The 23338-nt window shown below is 44.9% G+C and overlaps 1 protein-coding gene across 1 annotated transcript in view; it reads left to right on the top strand.

Annotated features, from left to right (window-relative positions):
• Positions 1-23338, top strand: part of nav2b (neuron navigator 2b) — a 128482-nt gene that overhangs the window by 82528 nt on the left and 22616 nt on the right. Inside the window, exons 12-16 of the mRNA XM_066649972.1 lie at positions 13671-13800; positions 15508-15802; positions 16260-16935; positions 20837-21184; positions 23007-23167. Of these exons, the coding sequence (XP_066506069.1) occupies positions 13671-13800; positions 15508-15802; positions 16260-16935; positions 20837-21184; positions 23007-23167 (1610 nt within the window). The remainder of the gene's footprint in view (positions 1-13670; positions 13801-15507; positions 15803-16259; positions 16936-20836; positions 21185-23006; positions 23168-23338) is intronic.

The following is a 23338-nucleotide window of genomic DNA, read 5'->3' as shown; positions in this document are numbered from 1 at the left end:
GAGAACACACCACACTCCTCACAGACAGTCACCTGGAGGAAACCCAAGCAGACACAGGGAGAACACACCACACTCCTCACAGACAGTCACCCGGAGGAAACCCAAGCAGACACAGGGAGAACACACCACACTCCTCACAGACAGTCACCCGGAGGAAACCCATGCAGACACAGGGAGAGCACACACAGCTAAATATTATTTTTTTGTTTGTTTGTTTGTTTGCTTATTTTCTGAATTAATCACAAGGTCTCCAGGTCTCAGCCCCAAAGTGAGCACTGAGGATGCGACAGTAGTAAAATTAACAAAATGAACAGTATATTAAACGTAATATGAATAAAGAAGAATAGAAGTAGAGTGAGAGTAAAGCAGTGAATAACACTGGGTTATGAGTCTAGGAGCTGTGTTATTAAAGTATAGTTTGAAGCATGTGAACAGTGAGCAGTTCTGTTTAGAGTAAAGGATTAGTCTCCTCTTACCCAGGATCTCTTATTCTCTTTTTCCTTGGCAAACAGATTTGTCTCCAGAGCTGTGGTGCTCTTTAACCACCTTGTGCCTGTCTTTCACACAACTCTACATAGCTTCATATCATATACTGTTATCGTATGCTATGTACAGTATATCTCCTTTGGTTCATTTATCCTGGATCCATCATATACCTATCTACTGCCTTCTTTGTAATTTGCTTGAGTTACTATAGTAGCTTTCTCACAGAATTCACTAAGGGAGACAGCAGGTATTCCACTGCACTGGCTCTTTAATGCTGTAACCACACTTAAAGCACTAACCAGCACTATATGCACATTGACCCAGACATAAATCTCAGTCCCACACTGTAGGGGGTAACCACAGGGAGTGTAAAACAACGTGTGAACAACACATGATGGGGGAAACAGGCCTCAACATAAGCAACGAACACAAATACAACACAATGTATCCAAACAACTGTAAACAACATCTGCAAACCCCTCATTAACAGAAAGAGAGAGGTAGCAGTCGCACACACACACACAAACACACACACACACAGCCAATCAGCATCCACAGACTGAGATATCGCATATTATCCTCAAGCCAGAGATACACTACTCGCTCTAAAGATGGAGAGCAGTCTGATACTATAAACCTCTTCTGCTTTTCTGCAGTCTCACACTGTTTGATCTAACGTGACGTACAAAGGGAAGTCCAGTGCGCTTCCATACCGAACTGCAGAAGTGTCAAGCTCTTCACATGCGACAGTGAGAGTAGAAGTGCCTCACACACCCTGCCTGGAGGGAACTTGAGCTTAATGACACTGAAGTGCGAAAACAACCTATTCACATGCTAATAGAGAATACATGTATGGAAGGAGAGAAGTGACATTGTGAAAGCCCTATAGCTCACTAATGAGGCAGCTGGACTGTGTGGACTGAAATAAAGAACGTAAGAGCACATTACTTACCTTGTTTGATGTAGACCCCTGAGTACAGTGAGCTTAGTTAATCAGTTTCAAAAGTCCATGTCCTACCCTATTCGAAAGTTAAATAGTGCAGTTTCAGCAGTGCTGAGCCTGGAGTAGCAACAACAGAAGCTCGGCTTCAAAATGGCTACTCAGTGACGCAACGTGATGATACTGAGGCTGTAATTTTAAGGTAAAAAACACTATGTAGTATTGCTTTTATTGTTCATGCAGGTCTACAGTTCACTGTATGAGGAATTGCAGGGAGGGGCTGAGATGTGGAAAAAAATGTAAAGGCTGTTAGGCTGTTACCATCACTACATGCACACACTACCAGAGAGTGTCACTGCACCGCTCAGAATGGTCCGACACTCAGATCATATCTGACCACTGACGGACATGAGGTGTAGGCGGCAGGAGATGAGCTTCAGCCAATAACTATAGCATCGCACTGTGTTTATTATAGTTAAGTGTCTGTAGTAGGATTACATGAGGTTACTCTGTTGTATGTAACTTAGTGGAGAGCAGCTGCTATTTCTTTACATGGTGAAATAAATGAAGGGGTATACAAGTGTAAGTAAAGTACAGACAGTGTCAGAGAGTTGCGTGCTAGCTGATAATTCACCCATAACCCCATGCAAATACGAACATTCATCCTGACAGTGTGAGACTGCAGTGGACATTGTTCTGTGTATGAACAAGAGAATAGGGAAATATGGAGAGAGGAAAATTACCGTCCATACTGACTTCATTATCCAGCACATTCATTATCTCTCTCTCTCTCTCTCTCTCTCTCTCTCTCTCTCTCTCTCTCTCTCTCTCTCTCTCTCTCTCTTTCTCTCATTATAACGTTCTCTCTGTCACCCTCTCACCCTCTCTCTCTCTCTCTCTCTCTCTCTCTCTCTCTCTCTCTCTCTCTCTCTCTCTTCTCTCATTATAACGTTCTCTCTGTCACCCTCTCACCCACTCACTCTCTCTCTCTCTCTCTCTCTCTCTCTCTCTCTCTCTCTCTCTCTCTCTCTCTCTCTCAGCTGCCTGACTGAACTCTAAAACACATTAAAGTGCATGAAAAATACCTATAAAATATAAAGTATAAATAAATTTCACTAACACAAATGAACAGACCATGTCTAAATAGTCACTAATAAAAGCACAATATGATAAGTGGTTACAGACAATGAATGAATGAATGAATGAAAATCACAATAAACAGTGTTACAAATTATTGTACTTCAGTACATGGGAAGTATATGAGTTAAGACTGATACTAAGCATATGCAAATATTTTAATTGTATTAGAAGGGTGGGTCCAGAGCCTACCCGGAATCACTGGGCGCAAGATGGGAACACACCCTGGAGGGGGCGGCAGTCTTTCACAGGGCAACACACACACTCACACACTCACACATTCACTCACACACTCACACCTATGCACACTTTTGAGTCGCCAATCCACCTACAAACGTGTATTTTTGGAGCGTGGGAGGAAACCGGAGCAACCTGAGGAAACCCACGCAGACACAGAGAGAACACACCACACTCCTCACAGACAGTCACCCGTAGGAAACCCATGCTGACACTGGGAGAACACACCACACTTCTCACAGACAGTCACCCATAGGAAACCCATGCTGACACCGGGAGAACACACCACACTCCTCACAGACAGTCACTCGGAGGACACCCACACGGACACAGGGAGAACTTCACAGAGAGTCACCCGGAGGAAACCCACACAGACACAGGGAGAACACACCACACTCCTCACAGACAGTCACCCGGAGGAAACCCACATAGACACTGGGAGAACACATAACTAGAACACTCAGTATTTATTAAATATAACTTAATATAATATAAATATTATTAGTAGTGATGTATGTACACTTTTTTCTAGAAGGGACTTTTTGTAGAACAATACTTTGTGTTTTTTTTTATTATTGGTTTTGCTCTGAGGACCGGGTGAGTGTAGGACCCTCCACTGATTGGTCAAGCACAATGCAGTTTTTTGCCACTTGAATCAAAGCCAACATAAACACAACATCTTCTAAAACAGTCTCCATATGCAAAACGCAACAGGCAAAAGCATGCAAATGATGTCCACTATTTTTATTATATTTATCCATTCATTTTTGTACAGGTGAGGGAAAAAAAACAAAGTGCGAATGACACTGAGAGGAACAGAAAGTACAGACAGAAAGAGGGAGAGTAAGTGTATGATAGGGGCTGATAGAGAGAGAGAGAGAGAGAGAGAGAGAGAGAGAGAGAGAGAGAGAGAGAAAGAGAGAGAGAGAGAGAGAGAGAGAGAGAGAGAGAGAGAGAGAGACTTGAAGAATAAGAGAGAGAGAGGGAGAGAGAGAGAGAGAGAGCGAGAGAAAGAATGAGAGAGAAAGAGAAAGAGAGAGAGACTTGAAGAATGAGAGAGAGAGAGCAAGAGAAAGAATGAGAGACTTGAAGAATGAGAGAGAGAGAGAGAGAGAGAGAGAGAGAGAGAGAGAGAGAGACAGGAACTATTCTGAATTCCACACACTCATTTGGCTCAGTGGATGCTATGTCATTACCCATGCCTCACTGAATAGGTTGGACATGAGCAGTGGAGTGGGTTCATGTGTGGCTGATAACACAAATAACTCTTCTGTTTCATGGTGGCAGACATGCAACCGCTTACTAAACATGCAGCGGTGAGCGTTAAACTCTTCTGGCTGACTGCATCCTGATTTCACTTTTGTGTATGGTTTAACACCAACCGCCACTTCTCCACATTTACACCGTTGCGTGCTCATGAAAAGAGGCTTGTGTTTTGTAAACTGCATCCTCCACTGGGCCCAAGTTTAAACTCCAACCTGAAGCAGGTGTGGTTTTATTGTGGTAAACATCATGTGTACATTCGCAGTAGTGGCGACAGGTCACTCATGACAACCCAGGTTAGCCTTATCTGTGGCTGTTAATACGTGAATATTTATAACATGTAGAAAAGGTCGCTACTTCAATTACTGTAAGAGAGGAAATACAATATGAAGAACGCTATTAAATTTACTTTATTACTTTAATACAATGAGGGGTGGCACGGTGGTGCAGCAGGTAGGTGTCGCAGACACAGCTCCAAAGACCTGGAGGTTGTGGGTTCGAGTACCGCTCCGGGTGACTGTCTGTGTGGAGTGTGGTGTGTTCTCACTGTGTCTGTGTGGGATTCCTCCAGGTGACTATCTGTGAGGAGTGTGGTGTGTTCTCACTGTGTCCGCGTGGGTTTCCTCCGGGTGACTGTCTGTAAGGAGTGTCGCCCTGTGAAGGACTGGTGCCCAATCCAGGGTGTGTTCCCGCCCTGCGCCCAGTGATTCCGGGTAATCTCCCTGGGCTAATGTTGCTGTTTTAAAAGTAACATATTTTCCAAATTGGCCACACATTAACACAGTTCCAGGTCTTAAAGGAAACATTTACGTATGTGGCTGAAGTTTAACTGTAAGTTGTTATTCAGCTTACAGGGGGCAGTCGGGCCTAATGGTTAGAGGAGCAGACATGGTACCTGAAGGTCACTGGTTCGATCCCCAGGACCAGCAGGAACATCCATGGCTGAAGTGCCCTTGAGCCGCTCTGGGTGTGTTCACAGACCCTAATGCACTAGTGTGTGTGTGTATCTACTGCCACAGATGGGTTAAATGCAGAAGACACATTTCATTGTACAATGCCAAATAATTGCACCTTATTTTTATTATTATTCACTGTTTGATTTATCACAGAAACTCATTTATAACTCGAGTTGTTAAGATTATAAATACGTCAATATTACCTCAGGTGAGAAATTTTGACTGTCTGACGTCAGTTCTGGGTGAGAGTACGCTGGTGTCCCTGTGCTGTTTCTCCACACGTCTCACTCATGTCGTATTGCCTTTTTGTTCCATCAATTCTGTTTGATTTATCTATCAATGAAAATATCTAAGTGTGTAAGGTTTGCCTCTGGTGCTGCTGTCTGCTGTGAATGACTGAGGGAGCCTGTACCCTTCATCAGTGATTGGTGGCTAACCGCCTGCTATCGCCAATGCTAACGGCTGGGCCTGATGACCAGGGGAGTTAGCACTGCTAACGGCAACTGAGGGACCTCGTCTCCGCTGCCATTTGACTTTTACAGTGACTGTAAATGTAGTGAGCTTGTTTTAACCTTGTTGTTGGGCACTGCTCACAGGTGGGATATAATCCTGCAGGTAATTTTTTAAGGGTGCTACGCAGTGACCGTTTCTGAGGGATTAGCTCATTTCCATCATTATTTTGTTGCAGTCGCTACAAAACTAAACAATTCAGAATACTATAACTGTGTTGAGGAAAACTATGGACTGTAGACTCCAAGACTTCACCTAGAGGGATTTTTTACCTGCTCCCAAATGTGAATAAAGATCTCAGTGGAAAACAATTTTTTTACCACCATTTTAATAGGGTTGTGTTGGACCCGTCTGTCTGTAATCCCGCCCTTCCGCTGAAGCTCAGAGGAAAGTGACCTTTGACCTTGTGACGTGACCCTGAAAGAATCCTTTTCAGAAGTAAATGGAGCTTTGTAGAGCTAACTAATGATGTTGGCTTTCAGTTTAGATAAGCCACAAGAATCTCAGCATGACTCGAGATTAACCCGTACTGCCCACTGTTCAGAACAACACGGGCAAACACAGTGGAACCAGCAACACATCCAAACAAACCAAAACTTAAAGGTCTCTGAACTCTTCCTTTTTTCTCTCACTGTCTCTATCATACACACCCCCATACGCACTCGCATGTACACAGAAGCTATATTTGCATTGCCTGTACCTGTCATGTAAAAGCCTGTCTCTATGAAACCTGCAGTGCACCTCAGGATTAATGATGTCAAGTGGATTTACTGTGTGCTGTTAAACCTGCTCTGCTGCTGCTGTACATTCACTTCCTCGGGTGTTTGTTCAACCACGTTCATTCTGTCATACCTGGAGAACAGCCCTTGGCTTAGAGCATATTTTATTAGAATGTGTACATAGCATGTGTTTTTATATATGTGTGGTATGACAGTAATGCGGTATTACAACAAGCTGCTGTCACTTTCCATAATTAGGATGGTGGCATATTTCACTTACACATCCATCGAGAAACAAGCAATGGCCAAATTGCCGTGAGGCGAGATCACCCCAGCAGAAACACTCCTCTCTTTTTTCATTGGCTCGATTATACAGGACCACCTCTTGTGTTTTATTGCCTCACAGAAAGACAAGAACGTTATTTGCTTCATTTCTTTATGATGTCTCTTTCTGAGTGGAAAAAAATGGCTAGCAAAGTTTTATTAGCAATCTTCACTTGATTTAACATCTTCTAAACTTCATGTCAAGATGCTCACTCCATTTAAACCTCACTCCATATGAACCCCATTCTCTACATGAGCTACCTCGGGTTGATTAAAACTCACTCCATTCACTATGTAAGCTGTCAGAGCACAGTTTAACCCTGTTGTATCTTGAGCAATTAGTTTTACCACTTCCTTTTGTTTTCCAGTGTCGTTTTGCTCTTTGGAGCTTAACTGTTACAAAGTTAAGTTTTGTGTGAATCTTCTAGTTGCACCTTAAATTCTGCTCTAGCTTCAGGTATTTGAATGTGATTTCTCTACTGTTTAAACTAGAACTGGGTATTTACTCTCTAAATATCGACACATACTACTAGTGATGTTTTATGCTCGTTGTGAAGTAACAGGTCAAAATACATTAAAAGTACATTAAACTAAGGCAAAACAGTGGCTATACTGACATCTGTGGGTTTCATATGAACATTAATGTATGTTAAAATAACAAGGATTTTATTCCCGATTATTTTGGAATATTGGTCTTTTTATCATGTTATAAATTCTTTATAAATATAGATTTAACTGAAAAACTAAATATTTAATCCTTTTTATTCAAAAGACTTGTATGATTATATTAACAATAAACCTTATTTATATGGAATCTTTCATAAATTAATATGCAGCTCAAAGAGGATGCTAATAGAGAAAATAGTAGTAGGCAAAATTCATTCGTTCATTATCTGTAACCCTTATCCAGTTCAGGGTTGCGGTGGGTCCAGAGCCTACCTAGAATCATTGGGCGCAAGGCGGGGATACACCCTGGAGGGGGAGCCAGTCCTTCACAGGGCAACACAGACACACACATATTCACTCACACATTCACACCTACGGACACTTTTGAGTCGCCAATCCATCTGCCAACGTGTGTTTTTGGACTGTGGTAAGAAACCGGAGCACCCGGAGGAAATCCACGCAGACACAGGGAGAACACGCCACACTCCTCACAGACAGTCACCCGGAGGAAACCCACACAGACACAGGGAGAACACGCCACACTCCTCACAGACAGTCACCCGGAGGAAACCCACACAGACACAGGGAGAACACACCACACTCCTCACAGACAGTCACCCGGAGGAAACCCACACAGACACAGGGAGAACACGCCACACTCCTCACAGACAGTCACCCGGAGGAAACCCACACAGACACAGGGAGAACACGCCACACTCCTCACAGACAGTCACCCGGTGTAAACCCACGCAGACACAGGGAGAACACGCCACACTCCTCACAGACAGTCACCCGGAGGAAACCCACACAGACACAGGGAGAACACGCCACACTCCTCACAGACAGTCACCCGGAGGAAACCCACACAGACACAGGGAGAACACGCCACACTCCTCACAGACAGTCACCCGGTGTAAACCCACGCAGACACAGGGAGAACACGCCACACTCCTCACAGACAGTCACCCGGAGGAAACCCACACAGACACAGGGAGAACACACCACACTCCTCACAGACAGTCACCCGGAGGAAACCCACACAGACACAGGGAGAACACACCACACTCCTCACAGACAGTCACAACTGGAGCTGTGTGACTGTGACACTACCTGCTGCACCACCGTGCCGCCCCAGTAGGCAAAATTAATAAACATGTGTAAGAGAGAAGGACATAATAAAAAACTTAATGTTATATATTATATAATATATAGTAAAAAAGATTATCCTTGCTGTTTAATAAATACAGATGAGTGTAAACCAAAGTGTAAAGGGTGGGTTTGTAGAAGGGCTTCAGGCTAAAGTTTAACCCGTGTTTGCTCTGTTTGAGGATCAGCTTGTGGACCTTTTATCGGACCAATTTTAAAGCTTTGTCTGTTCTCAGATCAGATTACCCCCCTCTCTCTCTCTCTCTCTATCTCTCTCTCGCACACACCACGCACACACTATGGCCACGCCCCACAACCTGTGGTTGGCTCCTGTTTGTGTGAGCGCGCTCAGAGTGTGTGCTCGTGTGTGTACGTGTGTGAGAGAGTGAGACGGAGAGGGGGGGGGGGTTCTCTCCTGACCTGGGAGAGAGGGAGGGAGGCGGAGTAAGTAAGAAGAGAATTCACATGAGGAGAGAGGTAAAGAAAGAGCGAAAGAGGAAAAGAGAACGAGCGAGGAGAGAGAGAGAGAGGGAAAGTTAAAGCGGAGGTGAACACATGAAGCTCCCGGCAACGCAGCCCAGCTTCAGCGGCCGCTCACAGGCTGCTTCCAGCCGGAGAACTGACCGCTGCAGCTCTTCAGACCTGTGAGGAGGACTTTTTTTTCTTTTGTTCAGAGATTTATGGAGAGACAGTTCCCTGTGCCACGTGGGACTGTTGTAGTTTGTGTGTGTGTGAGAATAAGAGAGAGAGAAACAAAAGCAGTGTGCTTTCCTTGCAGACTGCTTTATAATAATTTCCCTGAATTGATGTAGATTGATAGATATTGTGAATTTATTGTACTTTAAAGGACTGCCACAATCATGAAAATGATTGACACTCATTCTCCTTCAGCTCCACTGACCATACAGGAACACTTTGTGGTTCTACAATTTCTCTGTGTAGTTCATCTGTTGCTCTGCATACTTGGTTAGCACATTTTCACCTGGTTCTTCAGAGCTCAGGACCCCCACAGAGCAGGTATAATGTGGTGGTGGGTCATTCTCAGCGCTGCAGTGGCTCTGACGTGGTGGTGGTGCGAGTGGATCAGACACGGCAGTGCTGCTGTTTATGTCAATTGCAGAGAATCCTCGTCTGTGTCTGTCCAATCACAGCGCTGGACCCACGTTTATGTGAGTGTGCCAAGATGGGGCTGAGAAAAAATAACAGAAAAAAATTAGAACGGAGAGGAAAGAGAACTGAGCGAAAACGGATAAAAAAACAAACAGAGCTTCTGCTTTCATTGCTGTGCACTCGGGGTCAGGGTGAACAGTGAGCGGCTCATTACCATTTAAAGGAACAGGCGCTGAAACGAGCCATTCTCAAGAGGGCTGTTTAGATGGAGAGAACGCTGATGTGATGTTCGATCCTTGTGGTATTTTGACCTAAGCAGGTCACGGATGTTACATTAAGACCCAGAGCTGTGTTCACTTGTGGAGAAGTGGTTTTGATGTCAACTGTGTGTTTTGTTTGTTGATTTGTGTTGGTTGCCTGACTGTCTGTTACCTCCAGTTCTCTTTAGTCATGTCAGCAAAAGGCAAGCTGTAGACAGACTGTTCTGAATGCAGACGTTGTCATAGGCGTCTGTGCTGTCCATTCCCTGTTTTCATAGCTCCGCTTGTTTGATTCTCTGCACATCAGCAATTTCTCCATGTTCTGAAGCTGCAGATGTGCATCTCTGTCAAAGCGGTTTGCAAACAGGGCTGAAGAGTGCACACTGCTGCAGTGTTGCTTTTTCTGAGCACAGAGACAAATGTACATGAAATAGACGTGAAACAATTATTCTGAAGAATGTAATTTATCTGCATAATAATATTTAGTAACTGTATGCAAGAATTTCTTAATGAAAATAGCATTTAATTTCAGGCCACATACAAGTTTTAAAACATTTTTGTGTAACATTAAATAGTAATTAAAAAATTAAAACTTTCTCTTGCTTTTTTGTCATTTTAAGGTAACTGTTGTGTAGTTGGGCGGCACGTATCACCCTGTGTCTGTGTGGGTTTCCTCCGGGTGACTGTCTGTGAGGAGTGTGGTGTGTTCTCACTGTGTCTGCGTGGGTTTCCTCTGGGTGACTGTCTGTGAGGAGTGCGGTGTGTTCTCCCTGTGTCTGCATGGGTTTCCTGTGGGTGCTCCGGTTTCTTACCACAGTCCAAAAACACACGTTGGTAGGTGGATTGGCGACTCAAAAGTGTCCGTTGGTGTGAGTGTGTGAGTGAATGTGTGTGTGTGTGTGTTGCCCTGTGAAGGACTGGCGCCCCCTCCAGGGTGTATTCCCGTCTTGCGCCCAATGATTCCAGGTAGGCTCTGGACCCACCGTGACCCTGAAATGGACAAACGGTTACAGATAATGAATGAATGTATGTTGTGTAGTATAAAAATTATTTTAAAAAATAGCCTAAATATAGGTATTACTATGCTATATTCTTGATCGCTAACATCGGAATCTTTAAATGGTCTAAACCAAAACTCACAAGTACTTTTGGATACAGTTTTATCCCCAAGAACAGCAGGAGAATGTTTGAATTTTGAATTACATTGTTACATTACGCCTAAGTGCTTTAAAACTTTGGCAATAAATTGATTAAGCTACTTCTTCACTTCACACAGCTTGCCCTTTGCACGCAACATTACATAGAGACGAACATGAAAGAAAAGCCTTAACTGATGTTCAAGCAAAATGTCCAGAGGAGCAACCTTCTGATAGATAACATTCCCTACTCGTAGGGGTTTGTTTTTGAAAAGGCAGGGTTGGAGCAGTGTGGTCCAGTTTGCCTGGACCTTTAATAACGCTCCAACACAAAGCAACACACCCCCTAATTTCCTGCCCAATACTCTCCTCCTCCCCATCCTTTCACTACTTCAGGGCTTGCCACTAATCTTGTCTGTCAAATGTGGGGGAGGTAGGTGTGTGTTTCTATATCACTACACCTGTCTTCTTACTCAATGTGAGTTAATGAATTTTTTGATTCATCATGTGGTGGTGTCTGTTTTGGCGAGTGCTGTCTGCTTTTATTGATGAGCACCTGGTTGGTGCTCATCAATTTTTTTATATTCATTGTCTCCTACCGACAATCTAAATGAATAACAAACACACCCACCACATCCCTCTCAGACCTATGTCCGGAATTGTACTGTCTAGATGTGTCTAAACTTGCCATATACCCACTGTGTTCTCATATCTATGTTTTATATGTGGCACACACTCAGTAGTACTTCAGATCTCTGGACTGGTTAATACTCATATTTAAATATAACTGCGCAAATTCTCTCCACTAGTTTGTCCTTTCTGTGTTTCTTTGCCTTTTTTTAGGGTTTTCTTCATATTAGCCTTGGCTCCTCTCAGTGGTTCTTCCTTCTATGAGTTTTAAACGGACATTGTAAGTGTTGTCAGAGCTAGGGCTCTGTTTCCTTGGTTTTTGAAAACCTTCATTGAAACATAGTGCTACTGATCACATAATAAAATAACACTAAATTACGCATAGCAGACAAATCTGATGTATCGTAGATTGTCTGTAAATAATCGATCTTGAATTGACATTTCACAAGGTCTTGTCCTGTGTGTGCTATTTTATACAGTCAACAGACTCACATATATGCTGAGCGTCTCAGGAAATTCCCTCGCTTGAAAACTCATCTCTGTATTCAGAAGCTGAAAGGACTTCAAACGGGGTATAATACATGCTCTTGCTTCAGTGTTTTTCATCGCATACTTGAGGCTCGATTCTTCTTGGGCAGAGAAGAATTTATGGACTGTATTAGAGAGGAAGAGAAGAGTGAATTCTTCAAACGTGTGGAAAAGTACCACCCTCTGGCCCACCTTTGGCATCCCTAACACCCACACCTTCCTCTCTTTTTCTGTGGTGAAAAGAGGGTTTGTTCTTTTTGATGTGCTGGACTCTGTTGTATAACTCTGATGAACTGTGGAAAGGAAAAAGTAGAGAAAAGGTACTGGCTGGACAGGCAGCCGCTGCCTTTGGTTTGGAAATGGTTGTTTAAAAAAGCACCAAGTGATAAATCTGCTTTGCAGCTGGAGTGGGTAGGTTTGGCAGGCGTTTAGCAGTCAGGCTAACAGAGTGTTAGAATCCTGTTTTCTTTTTAATGTGGGTGCAGCTACTTGTATTGTATTGTGGACTAGCTTCCCTTTATTTCAGCCACCTCAGTCTTTGTTTGTGTTAGCTGTCTATAGCACCTGACAGCACAGGCTATGTGATGGGTGGAACAAAGCCACACACAAACATTTAGAAAGAAAGAAAGAGCTTACCCCTATGAGGGACAGCCTTTTTTCACAGCTCATTAAAGCAGAGGTTAGCTAAGCTAAGTGAGCTAAGAGTTTTCCTTAGCAGACAAAAACCAAAGACACAGTTTTCAGACGTCATAAAAATCTCCCACTTCACAAACGTGATTGATTTGAGTCTGGGCCTGAGGGCATGTTGGTTTGTTGTTTTTTGAAAAAGTGCTCATGTGTGAATGCACCTTTGTGGCCACCTCACTCATTAGTTATGACTAAGGGCAAGGCTTGTTTGCTAAACCTTAGCCCTTATTAACTCAGTGTCTCCACGCGTTTTGCTTGAATGACTGTGAGAAATGTGGAGGATTAACAGCTAACACAGGTGTTGACAAGAAGCTAGCACCACTTTAGCTGGTTGCTTATCCTAGCGAGAGCTACTGTATTGATTAGCTGCTTCAGTGGATAAACAACCAGCTAGCGTTAACGTGTAAAGCTACTCTTTAACATTTTAAACCCTGCCTGGGTGTCCTAAGGTCTTTCTGTTCTGCTTGTCTAAATAAATATAGCTTTTTTGGGGGGAATAGAAACAGCATTTGTCCTTTGGAATGTCAGCATTTACTGAACAGCATAATGGGCCTTGGCAGGCTGGACTTTGTGGCAAATCAGGCTAGTAAACCGGAACAGGCTTAAAAAATAGGAGCAGTGAGCTAATTAAAAGTTTTGAGTAATGTCGGCATGTAGCAAGTATGAAGGAATGCAAGTCTTTGTTTCTCTTTAGCGCAGTAGACACTGACATCATACAATTTTCCTGCTAATGTGATTTGCTGTATAATATTAATACAATGTTATATTTTATTTATGAGAGGGGAATATCCTTCACTCATCCTTTTACTCATATTATTACTTGAATATAATGCAATTTTCTAAAGTGCTGCAGTGTTTAGAGACAAATACTACACGTAATTACGTTATTTTTAATCTTAGTACATGTTTGATTTCTTTCTTTCTCTTTGTCTCAGCTGGGACGATAGCAGTTCAGTCAGCAGTGGCATCAGTGACGCTCTGGACACAGATGAGCTCCACACCAGCTCGTCTCTTAGCTCCTACGTCAACACTCCCTCTGCTCCACGCAGGGACATCGATGAGCAGGTGAATAATGCAAAGCCAGAACAGGACCAGGAAAATGCTCTTAAACATTATGCTAAGAATTAACAAACAAAAAGCAAAGGAATTATAAAAATACTTAGTTTTTAGTATCATTTTCTGTAGCTGACCACCATGTCAAAGGTGTTATGATGCTAGCTGTAGTCTAATGAGACTGTTGTTTAATCTCTGGTGGTCATTGTAATTTATATATCCATTTTCTCTGCTTTAAATAGTGTATAATCTTTTTAAAAGTCACTAAATTTGATCTGCACTGATCTGTTTGTCATTAACTGCACTCAGCTTCTGGCTTTGATCTCCCCTGTGCTGGCCTGGTGGTGGCTCAGTGGAGTCTTGGTTCTGCTCATTAGATTAAACGTTGGTGGGCTTTTATCAGCGACTGTGTCTGCTCTGCCCTGGCTTGCTGGAAGGGCTGCTTTGTTAGACTAGTGACTCAGCAAACAGGCTCACCCTTCTTCTGTATGAGCTCAGGGCAAGTCTGCGTATGCTGGGTAAACTGGTCAGTGTGCAAGCAGCCGCAGTGTGTGTGCACAGCCTTTGCGAAGTACTAATATCAAGTCCCGATGAGCCAACCGGTTAAAAACACGTGTCTGACTCGCAGCCACTCGACCCTGTTTTGACACAAAGAACCTAAACATTATCTTCAGCCACTGGTCTACACATCTGTCTCCAAATGTTTGACTACTCTGGCCCCGGTGCAATACATCTGTTAGCATATAGTCATCTGTTAAAATATTGCCATCACCCAGCTGCAAAAATGCCTGTAATTCATAGCTTCTCCAACTGTAAAACAGAAAAGGGACAGACATCTCTGTGTTTCGTTTGTTTTGATATTCCTGACAACTCAGAGAACCCAGATGTTGCTCCCCGTGCCAGAATATAATTTAAAACTCAAACACTCGAATAAAGCTCTGAGCCAAAACAGCTGAAACCCAAGCCAGAGATCTGTTATCTCTCCCGTCTTTGAATCCAGCCCATCCTCAACTCACTCTAGCCCTGTTTATCATTCTCTGCCTCCCTGCCACTCACCAGCCTTTCATTTTTCACTCTCAATATCTATTTGTTTGTTTCTTTCTTTATCCCTCACTCTCTTTCTCTTAGCCCTCTGCATTCCCCTGTTCCCCCCTTCGAGTCAGAGTTTTAATTTATTGTATGAGTGTTGAGATAACAGTGTTTTGGATTTGGCCTGATAACAACTGGAGGCCATTAAAATTCTTGCCCTGGCAATGATGGTTTATGAGCTTTTTCAGTAGCAATTGAACAATGACCTGCTCTGCAGCAGGATGATGTCATCTTGGCTGAAGCTGGAGAAATGCTGGGATTTAACAGCACTGTTTATTTGGGGAGCCATGTAAGGAGCCTCAGCTCCAGAGTCCCGGCTTTGCTCCATGTCATCTGAATTCTTAATGGCAGCTGATCTTGTTGCTGTAAATGGGGCACAAATTAGCCATCAGTGTTGATATCCGGTTTGGAACACTATAGACCGTTTGCAAAGAGTCTGCTGTTGTTTCAAGTTCTCCATGGTCTATGACTCACATCTAACATATGCTGATGCAGTGAATCAGTCCCTCACCTCCAGCAAGAAGTTTCAAGCCTTTGTTCTGTTGCCTGTTCATGTTTTCCTAAAATAATTGTGGGTGAGATCAGCTCTGATTTCTAAAGAAGTATGCATTTTTTTGTTTTACCGACCAGCTCCAGACGGACGCGGAGAAGCGGTCAGTCATCGAAAGAAGCACAAGCTGGACCAGTGAGGACCTGAGGCGTCCAGACGGCTGCTCTGACCCTGGCATCAAAATGGACACCAAATGGTGCAGTCCATTGGAGTTCAGTGAAGAATCAGAACGTGGTTTAACAGGTCGCAAAACCGCAACCGTATCTCAGACAGGTTCCTGGAGGCGGGGCATGACTGCCCAGGTGGGCATTACCTGTCCACGGACGAAGGCTCCGACCCCAACAAACTGCAGCTCACTGAAGACTCACAGTAACGGTACACCATGTTCTGTTTGGCAATGTCTAAAGAATGTTTCAGTGTATAACAGAGTATCTTATGGTATAGTATAGTAATAGTAGAGCAATGTTATATTGAAAAAGTATCACCACCTAAAGTCTTTAGTCCACCTAAATTATTTAGTTATAAACCTAGATTCCGTTTCTACTCTGTTTAGTTCAGTAACTCAAGAAAGCAGTGTCAAGTTTTAGTTTGGCTGCTTGCTGGGAGTAAAGCAAGTATGTGTTTGCAGCGATAGACATCTGATCAGATACTGTAATCTTTAAATTGTCTAACGTGTGGCGGTTTGAGCTTATGCATATCGCATTTGTAAGAGTCAGTGGAGTGTGAGGCCTGTGGGTGAGGGCATGTCCTGACTCTGCTCGTGCTACTGTATTCAGTGCTCTGGAAGAAGCAGGGTCTCGACTGACGGCTCTTGACATTTATCTGTCTACAGGCAAAACAGACGACGCCAAAGTGTCGGAGAAAGGTCGCTTCTCTCCACGACCCAACGGCCTCCCACACGCTCCCTCTGAACGTCAGATACATGCTGATGAGGCCAAAAAACCTCCTTCCAGTTCCAACTCCACTCCTCGTGCCCCCACTAACACGTTTGGGTTCAAGAAAGCTTCCAGCGGGTCCGCCGCCCTGACCACCAGCGGCGCTGTAATAACTGGTGGCTCTGCGACTTTGGGGAAACTCCCCAAATCTTCGTGTTTCACAGGCACTCGTCTCATGAGTCGTCAGGCCAGCGTGGATGATGGATACCTTCCTCCCAGTGCCAGGACCACCCTTCAGTACCGGAGCCTCCCCAGGCCCAGCCGTGCCAACAGCAGCATGGCCGCTGCCCGAAGTACCAGCCGCACCACGGCCGCTGGCATTGACTCTAGCCTTCTCTGCAAGGGTACTGCCACCCTGCCTAACCCGAAGAGCCGCAGCTCAGTCCGGTCTCCGACGGGCGTTGCCAATCAGACAGACCGGGAAAAGGGTGTGCTATCAGACACAGAGAGCTTGGCGCCAGGACTGGCACACAAATCCAGTGGCAGCAGTCAGATGAGCATAGGCGGGCAGTGCCAGCCCGGGAGACTAGCAGGAGGAAAGTACACGGACATGTCGTCCCCGACCTTACGCAGGTGAGACTACTGATCCTAAAGGTTAGTGCCTCTTCCCCACAGCTCCACGGTCTTGGAGTTTGTCCACAGGGGTGCTCAGATTTCCTCCCACAGTCCAAAAACATGAGAATATTGTCTGTGAAATTGACCAGTGGTGTGGACCCACCTGTCCTGATCAAGATGAAGCAGTTATAGGAGATGAATGAATGAATAAATATAACTCAGAATTGGCAACAATAACATTAGAAACTAGGCATGAAAATTGGGTTTGCAACCGGTGTTTCTGAAAACAACAAATCTGTGTCAGAGTAAATAATAAAAAAATGCTGCATGTGTAACGGCAATGTAAACATAGCCATAAATACTAAGGCAGATGGGAAGCATGTTCCACTGTCCAGTTCCAGGTCATGTGACTGGATTAAAACGTGTCTCATTGAGGATCATTTCTGCTTTTGTAGTGTAACGAATGTTTTGGCGATTCAATGAAAAACAATTGTGAACAGGGACCTGAAGGTTGTGGGTTCGATTCCCACTCCGGGTGACTGTATGTGAGGAGTGTGGTGTGTTCTCCCTGTGTCTGCGTGGGTTTCCTCCGGGTGACTGTCTGTGAGGAGTGTGGTGTGTTCTCCCTGTGTCTGCGTGGGTTTCCTCCGGGTGACTGTCTGTGAGGAATGTGGTGTGTTCTCCCTGTGTCTGTGTGGGTTTCCTCCGGGTGACTGTCTGTGAGGAGTGTGGTGTGTTCTCTCTGTGTCTGTGTGGGTTTCCTCCTGGTGACTGTCTGTGTGGAGTGTGGTGTGCTCTCCCTGTGTTTGTGTGGGTTTCCTCCGGGTCACTGTCTGTGAGGAGTGTGGTGTGTTCTCCCTGTGTCTGTGTGGGTTTCCTCCGGGTGACTGTCTGTGAGGAGTGTGGTGTGTTCTCCCTGTGTCTGTGTGGGTTTCCTCCGGGTGACTGTCTGTGAGGAGTGTGGTGTGTTCTCCCTGTGTCTGTGTGGGTTTCCTCCGGGTGACTGTCTGTGAGGAGTGTGGTGTGTTCTCCCTGTGTCTGTGTGGGTTTCCTCCGTGTGACTGTCTGTGAGGAGTGTGGTGTGTTCTCCCTGTGTCTGCGTGGGTTTCCTCCGGGTGCTCCGGTTTCCCCCACAGTCCAAAAACACACGTTGGTAGGTGGATTGGCGACTCAAAAGTGTCGGTAGGTGTGAGTGTGTAAGTGAATGTGTTAGTGTATGTCGTCCTGTGAAGGACTGGCGTCCCCTCCAGGGTGTCTTCTTGCCTTGTACCCAGTGATTCCGGGTAGGCTCCGGACCCACCACGACCCTGATTTGGTTAATCGCTTACAGACAAAGAATGAATGAATGAACTCTTAAGTGTAACATCCCAAACCTCAGACAGAGCTCTTAAACAGTGGTGGAGCCAGACAATTTTCATGACCAGGGTGGCCAGGCTGAGACCATTACTCACACAGGGGTGGCCTGGGGGTGACCGAAGATTAATGTATGATGGACTTGGCCACTCCCTGGCTCCACCCCTCTTTTACATTTTATTAAACCTTACTTACAAATAGTTATTACACAGACAATATTTCCTAATCCTCCTGCTTATGCCAAATTTCCATGTTGCAAGGCTTTTGAAAAGGCTTTTGAAAAAACGCTGACACATTAAACCACAGGAGGGTGATGCCCTTGGGACTCTGATTAGCGCTATTCATCACTTTGTGTCAGATGTTTCAGCTGATGTTCATGAAATGAATCTTACCAGAATGGCTCGTTTGATAACAATAAAGCATTTATGTTGTCGGCTATGTGAGACACACCATTTTTTCTACAGCATTCTGCTTTGCCATTGAACCATGTTCAGAAAGAATTGCAATCATTTGCCTTGGTCCAAACTATTGAACAGTTCCTGAGATCACAGAGGCTTAAAGTTTCACCACTTCTCTCAACCAACACCTCTAAGCTATGCAACTGGCTTTGATTCATGGCCAGTCAGTTAAGGTCTTTTAAATAGAAGTCTTTTAAAATAGTGCATGCTCCAATGTTTGTAGATAACACTCATAATTAGAGAAATCAGCTACATGCACAGTGTGGATAATCTCCACAGTGTGGATAATCTTCTATGTGTTAAAGAGGCCTCTTTTTTATGACAAATCTGTATTAAACTTTCACTCTGGGAAAAGTTCTGTGAGGAGTGTGGTGTGTTCTCCCTGTGTCTGCGTGGGTTTCCTCCGGGTGACTGTCTGTGAGGAGTGTGGTGTGTTCTCCCTGTGTCTGTGTGGGTGTCCTCCGGGTGACTGTCTGTGAGGAGTGTGGTGTGTTCTCCCTGTGTCTGCGTGGGTTTCCTCCGGGTGACTGTCTGTGAAGAGTGTGGTGTGTTCTCCCTGTGTCTGCGTGGGTTTCCTCCGGGTGCTCCGGTTTCCTTCCACAGTCCAAAAACACACGTTGGTAGGTGGATTGGTGACTCAAAAAGTGTCCGTAGGTGTGTGTGTGTGTGTTGCCCTGTGAAGGACTGGCGCCCCCTCCAGGGTGTATTCCTGCCTTGCGTCCAGTGATTCCAGGTAGGCTCTGGACACACCGCGACCCTGAACTGGATACGAGCTTACAGATAACCCCCAAAGACGTTCATTTCAGGTATTTTAGGGTGTTTACACTTGTCCGCTTTGTTTCTGTTACAATGAACCCTGGTGCAATTGGTGTAAGCAGGGCTGGACCATAAATCAATATCAATATTGCAATATCGGAATTCTATCGTATCGATCAAAATGAAGAAATATATCGTGATATCGATTTTGGCCGTATCGTCCAGCCCTAGGTTTAAGTGTTAACGCTTCTGTTTGAACACTGGTGAGCGCCAGATAAGCAAACAGAGACTGAGAGAGTCTGAGCAGGTGGGTCATGGTCCGTTTATAAACAACTCTGGTGCAGTTAATTTCACGTATGAACACAGTACGAACCAAAGGCATTTAATGTGAAATCACAAGATCTCAAACACATTGCGAGGGAACGGCGTGCACTGAAAACACCAAGAAGCCCTCTTAGGTTTTTGATGCGGAGGAATTTCTGACACACTTTTGATTCTTCATCCATTTTACCACCGCTTGCTATAAAAATACCTCCACGCATGGGCAACCTCAGTATGTGCATTAAGCCCAGAGTGAATACAGACTCACATAATATACCCAATCCTTTTGGTTTGATTGTCAGTGTCGGTGTGAATGTCCTGAGAATGTGGAATGGAGGAGAATGTTTGAAGAAGTGAGATTGTTTGGGGAATGAAGGAACAGTGGGGGAGTGTTTGCCTGTGTTTCAATAGCTCCTGAGCTGTGTAAAGGGTTTTTATGAGCTGAACATGCGTGAGACTAGTCGTTTTGGGATTCCAAGACCAGTTCCTCCACACGGATGGTAAACCGATAACCCAATATCAAGATAAAACACAGACTGATCAGTTGTGGGGTTTTGGAGTAGAACATTTCAGAGACTTACAAGGCCACACGCAACGTGATTAGACCCACCATGTTTGTTTGATCTGTGCGGAAGGGGCCGAGAGTGAGGGTCCAGTGTTTGCTTTAAGCTTTGACTGATTACTCCTCATACAGGCGCTGCACCAGTGTAGAGATAGGCTGATGTTATCTGTCATGGCGACACATGAAGTAATGAGAAAAGGCAAGCACCTCTCTCCTTATCTCAGAACCTTACTTCTCTTACTTTGTGATGAACGAGACATGTGTGCTGTTGTGAGTGGCCTGCTCTAATCCTACCTGTGAGATACTGTCACAGAATAACAACATCCTCTTATCTTTTCTGGCCAATATCAAGAACTGTTTTACTGTTCATATCGGTATCGTGATTATATCGTATTAACCGTCCAGCTCTAGCTAACACCACTTACTTTGTGTTTCTCTTCCTCTTCTGCTTATCCTCAACACCATGAAGACTATTTGGGGGTAAACCAGGCTGCAAGCAAGCCCTTCTGACCACTTCTGAGAACATGAAGAACTCCACCATCATCTCCAACCCTCACGCTGCTTCTGTCCAGCAGAGTGGCGCTGTTGAGACCTCAGGAGGCAGCAGCATTCTCCTGTGTGGGGAAAACCTGGACCAGTCCCTGTCCTCTCTGTCCTCTCTGGCCTCTAGCCCGGGGTCAGCCTTCTCGACGTGGGGAGGCAGAGACGGCTCCTGCTGCCCCAGCACAGACTCTGTAGACATATCCGTGTGCAGAGAGGAGGCTCTGTCTTCTTGCCTCAGCCGCACAGGCAGCATCCGCACAGGCTTTTCTGACAGGTGAGACCTTGCTCATGCTCAATGCTCAGGGGTTGGACAATGAAACTGAAACACCTGTCATTGTAGTGTGGGAGGTTTCATGGCTAAATTGGAGCAGCCTGGTGGTCAATCTTCATTAATTGCACATTGCACCAGTAAGACCATGTGCATCCAATGGTTCAAACATTGTATCCTGAAGGCGGTGCCGTGTATCAGGATGACAATGCACCAATACACACTGCAAGACTGGTGAAAGATTGGTTTGATGAACATGAAAGTGAAGTTGAACATCTCCCATGGCCTGCACAGTCACCAGATCTAAATATTATTGAGCCACTTTGGGGTGTTTTGGAGGAGCGAGTCAGGAAACGTTTTCCTCCACCAGCATCACGTAGTGACCTGGCCACTATCCTGCAAGAAGAATGGCTTAAAATCCCTCTGACCACTGTGCAGGACTTGTATATGTCATTCCCAAGACAAATTGACGCTGTATTGGCCGCAAAAGGAGGCCCTACCCCACACTAATTAATGATTGTGGTCTAAAACCAGGTGTTTCAGTTCCAAACGAATGTCTTCTTCGATACTGAGGTCGCCTTTGATCTATTATAAGTCCTATATTACACCCCCACCTTCTGTTCTCTTTTTAGTTCTTTGTGTAAGCCTCTTTAATCTATCGCTGTTTGGTCTTTACACGCAGCAGCGCAGCACAGGACAAAACCTTCTGTAGTGGGCTGTGGTGTTGTGTGAAAACACTAATGATTCTTTCAGGTGCTGGTGAGATTAAAGTAGTTTATATCACCACTCATGATCTCTTTCCTCTCTGGTTTTGTCTCTATCTCCCTCTTTCTGACGTCCTCTTGTTGTGTCTGCCCCTACACCCCCTCCCAGCCCTGTCTCCTCCCCCGCTCTTAGCCCCAAATTCAGCTGTAACACATTGCCACGGAGACAGGACAGGTAAAGGTGTTTGTGCGCCCTCGGGCTGGCTTGTGTGTTGATTACGTTTTATGTCTACACCAAATCCCTCAAATCTGTATAACCCTGTGTTGTGCTGGTGTGAGTGGATCAGACACAGCAGGTGCTACTGGAGTTTTTAAACCCTGTGTCCACTCCCTGTCCACTCTGTGAGATGCTCCTCCCTCGTTGGTCCACCTCATAGATGTAAAGTCAGAGACAGTAGCTCATCTGTGGCTGCACAATTTTACTATTCTCATCCCAGCAGTGACACTGAGGGTGTTTAAGACTATAGCAGCACCACTGTGTCTGCTCTTTCTTGGTCTGTGGGGTCAGGAGAATTGAACAAAGAGGGAGAAACTGGACTAAGAATGTATCCAGAGCAACAGATGGACTACTGTCTTTAACTGCAGAACTACAGACTGCTCCAGTGTGGTCAGTGAAGCTGATACAATGGACCATTTAATGTAGAAAATGGTGGTCATTTTAAATTTATGGCTGTTTGGAATGCAACCAGCCACAATGCCATTTGTCTGGATGTTCTTGTTTATGATGAAGTGTGTGTTGTCGTGCTTTGTTGTCCGTAAAACAGCACTGCCCCACCCCCACCCCACTCCCTCACTTTCTAATATTAACAGGAAAGCCCAGGTGCTGTGCTTGTGCATGCTGTGTAAGTTGTGAAACACTGTCCTGAGTCAGTCGCCTCCTCGTGGACGATTAGCTAATGCTTGTGTTTGAGAGAGAGAGACAGAGAGAGACACAGAGACAGAGAGAGACAGAAAGAGAGAGAGAGAGACAGAGAGACAGAGAGAGAGAGAGAGAGAGGTTTCTGGGCTTTCCCAAGCGTGATGCTCAGTTATGATGACATTTCCTGTGTGGTGTCTTTCTGCAGGTACACCCACCTGCAACACGGGCGGGGCAGTGAGGATGCACGTGATTGGCTGCGCTCTCACTCTTCTGGTGGACTTCAGGATTCTGGTGGCTCCGCCTCTTTTTCTCCTGCTTCCACACTCAGCTCACCTTCTGTCACACGTACCAACTTCACCACAACTGGTATACACACACACACACACACACACAGTTTTGTGTCTCTGAATTGTGGGGATATTAAGAAGAGTTCCATTTATTTTGTGGAGACATAACACTAACCCACCATTAAAGCATGGCTCCACCTTAAAATGTAATGTTTTACACGGGTCCTCACAACATGATGTATGCCTGGTA

Source organism: Hoplias malabaricus, chromosome 17 (genome assembly GCF_029633855.1).
Source record: "Hoplias malabaricus isolate fHopMal1 chromosome 17, fHopMal1.hap1, whole genome shotgun sequence".
In the NCBI taxonomy this organism is placed as follows: domain Eukaryota; kingdom Metazoa; phylum Chordata; class Actinopteri; order Characiformes; family Erythrinidae; genus Hoplias; species Hoplias malabaricus.
The sequence above is the reverse complement of the archived record's forward strand: the minus strand, read 5'-3'. Positions and strand labels throughout refer to the sequence as shown.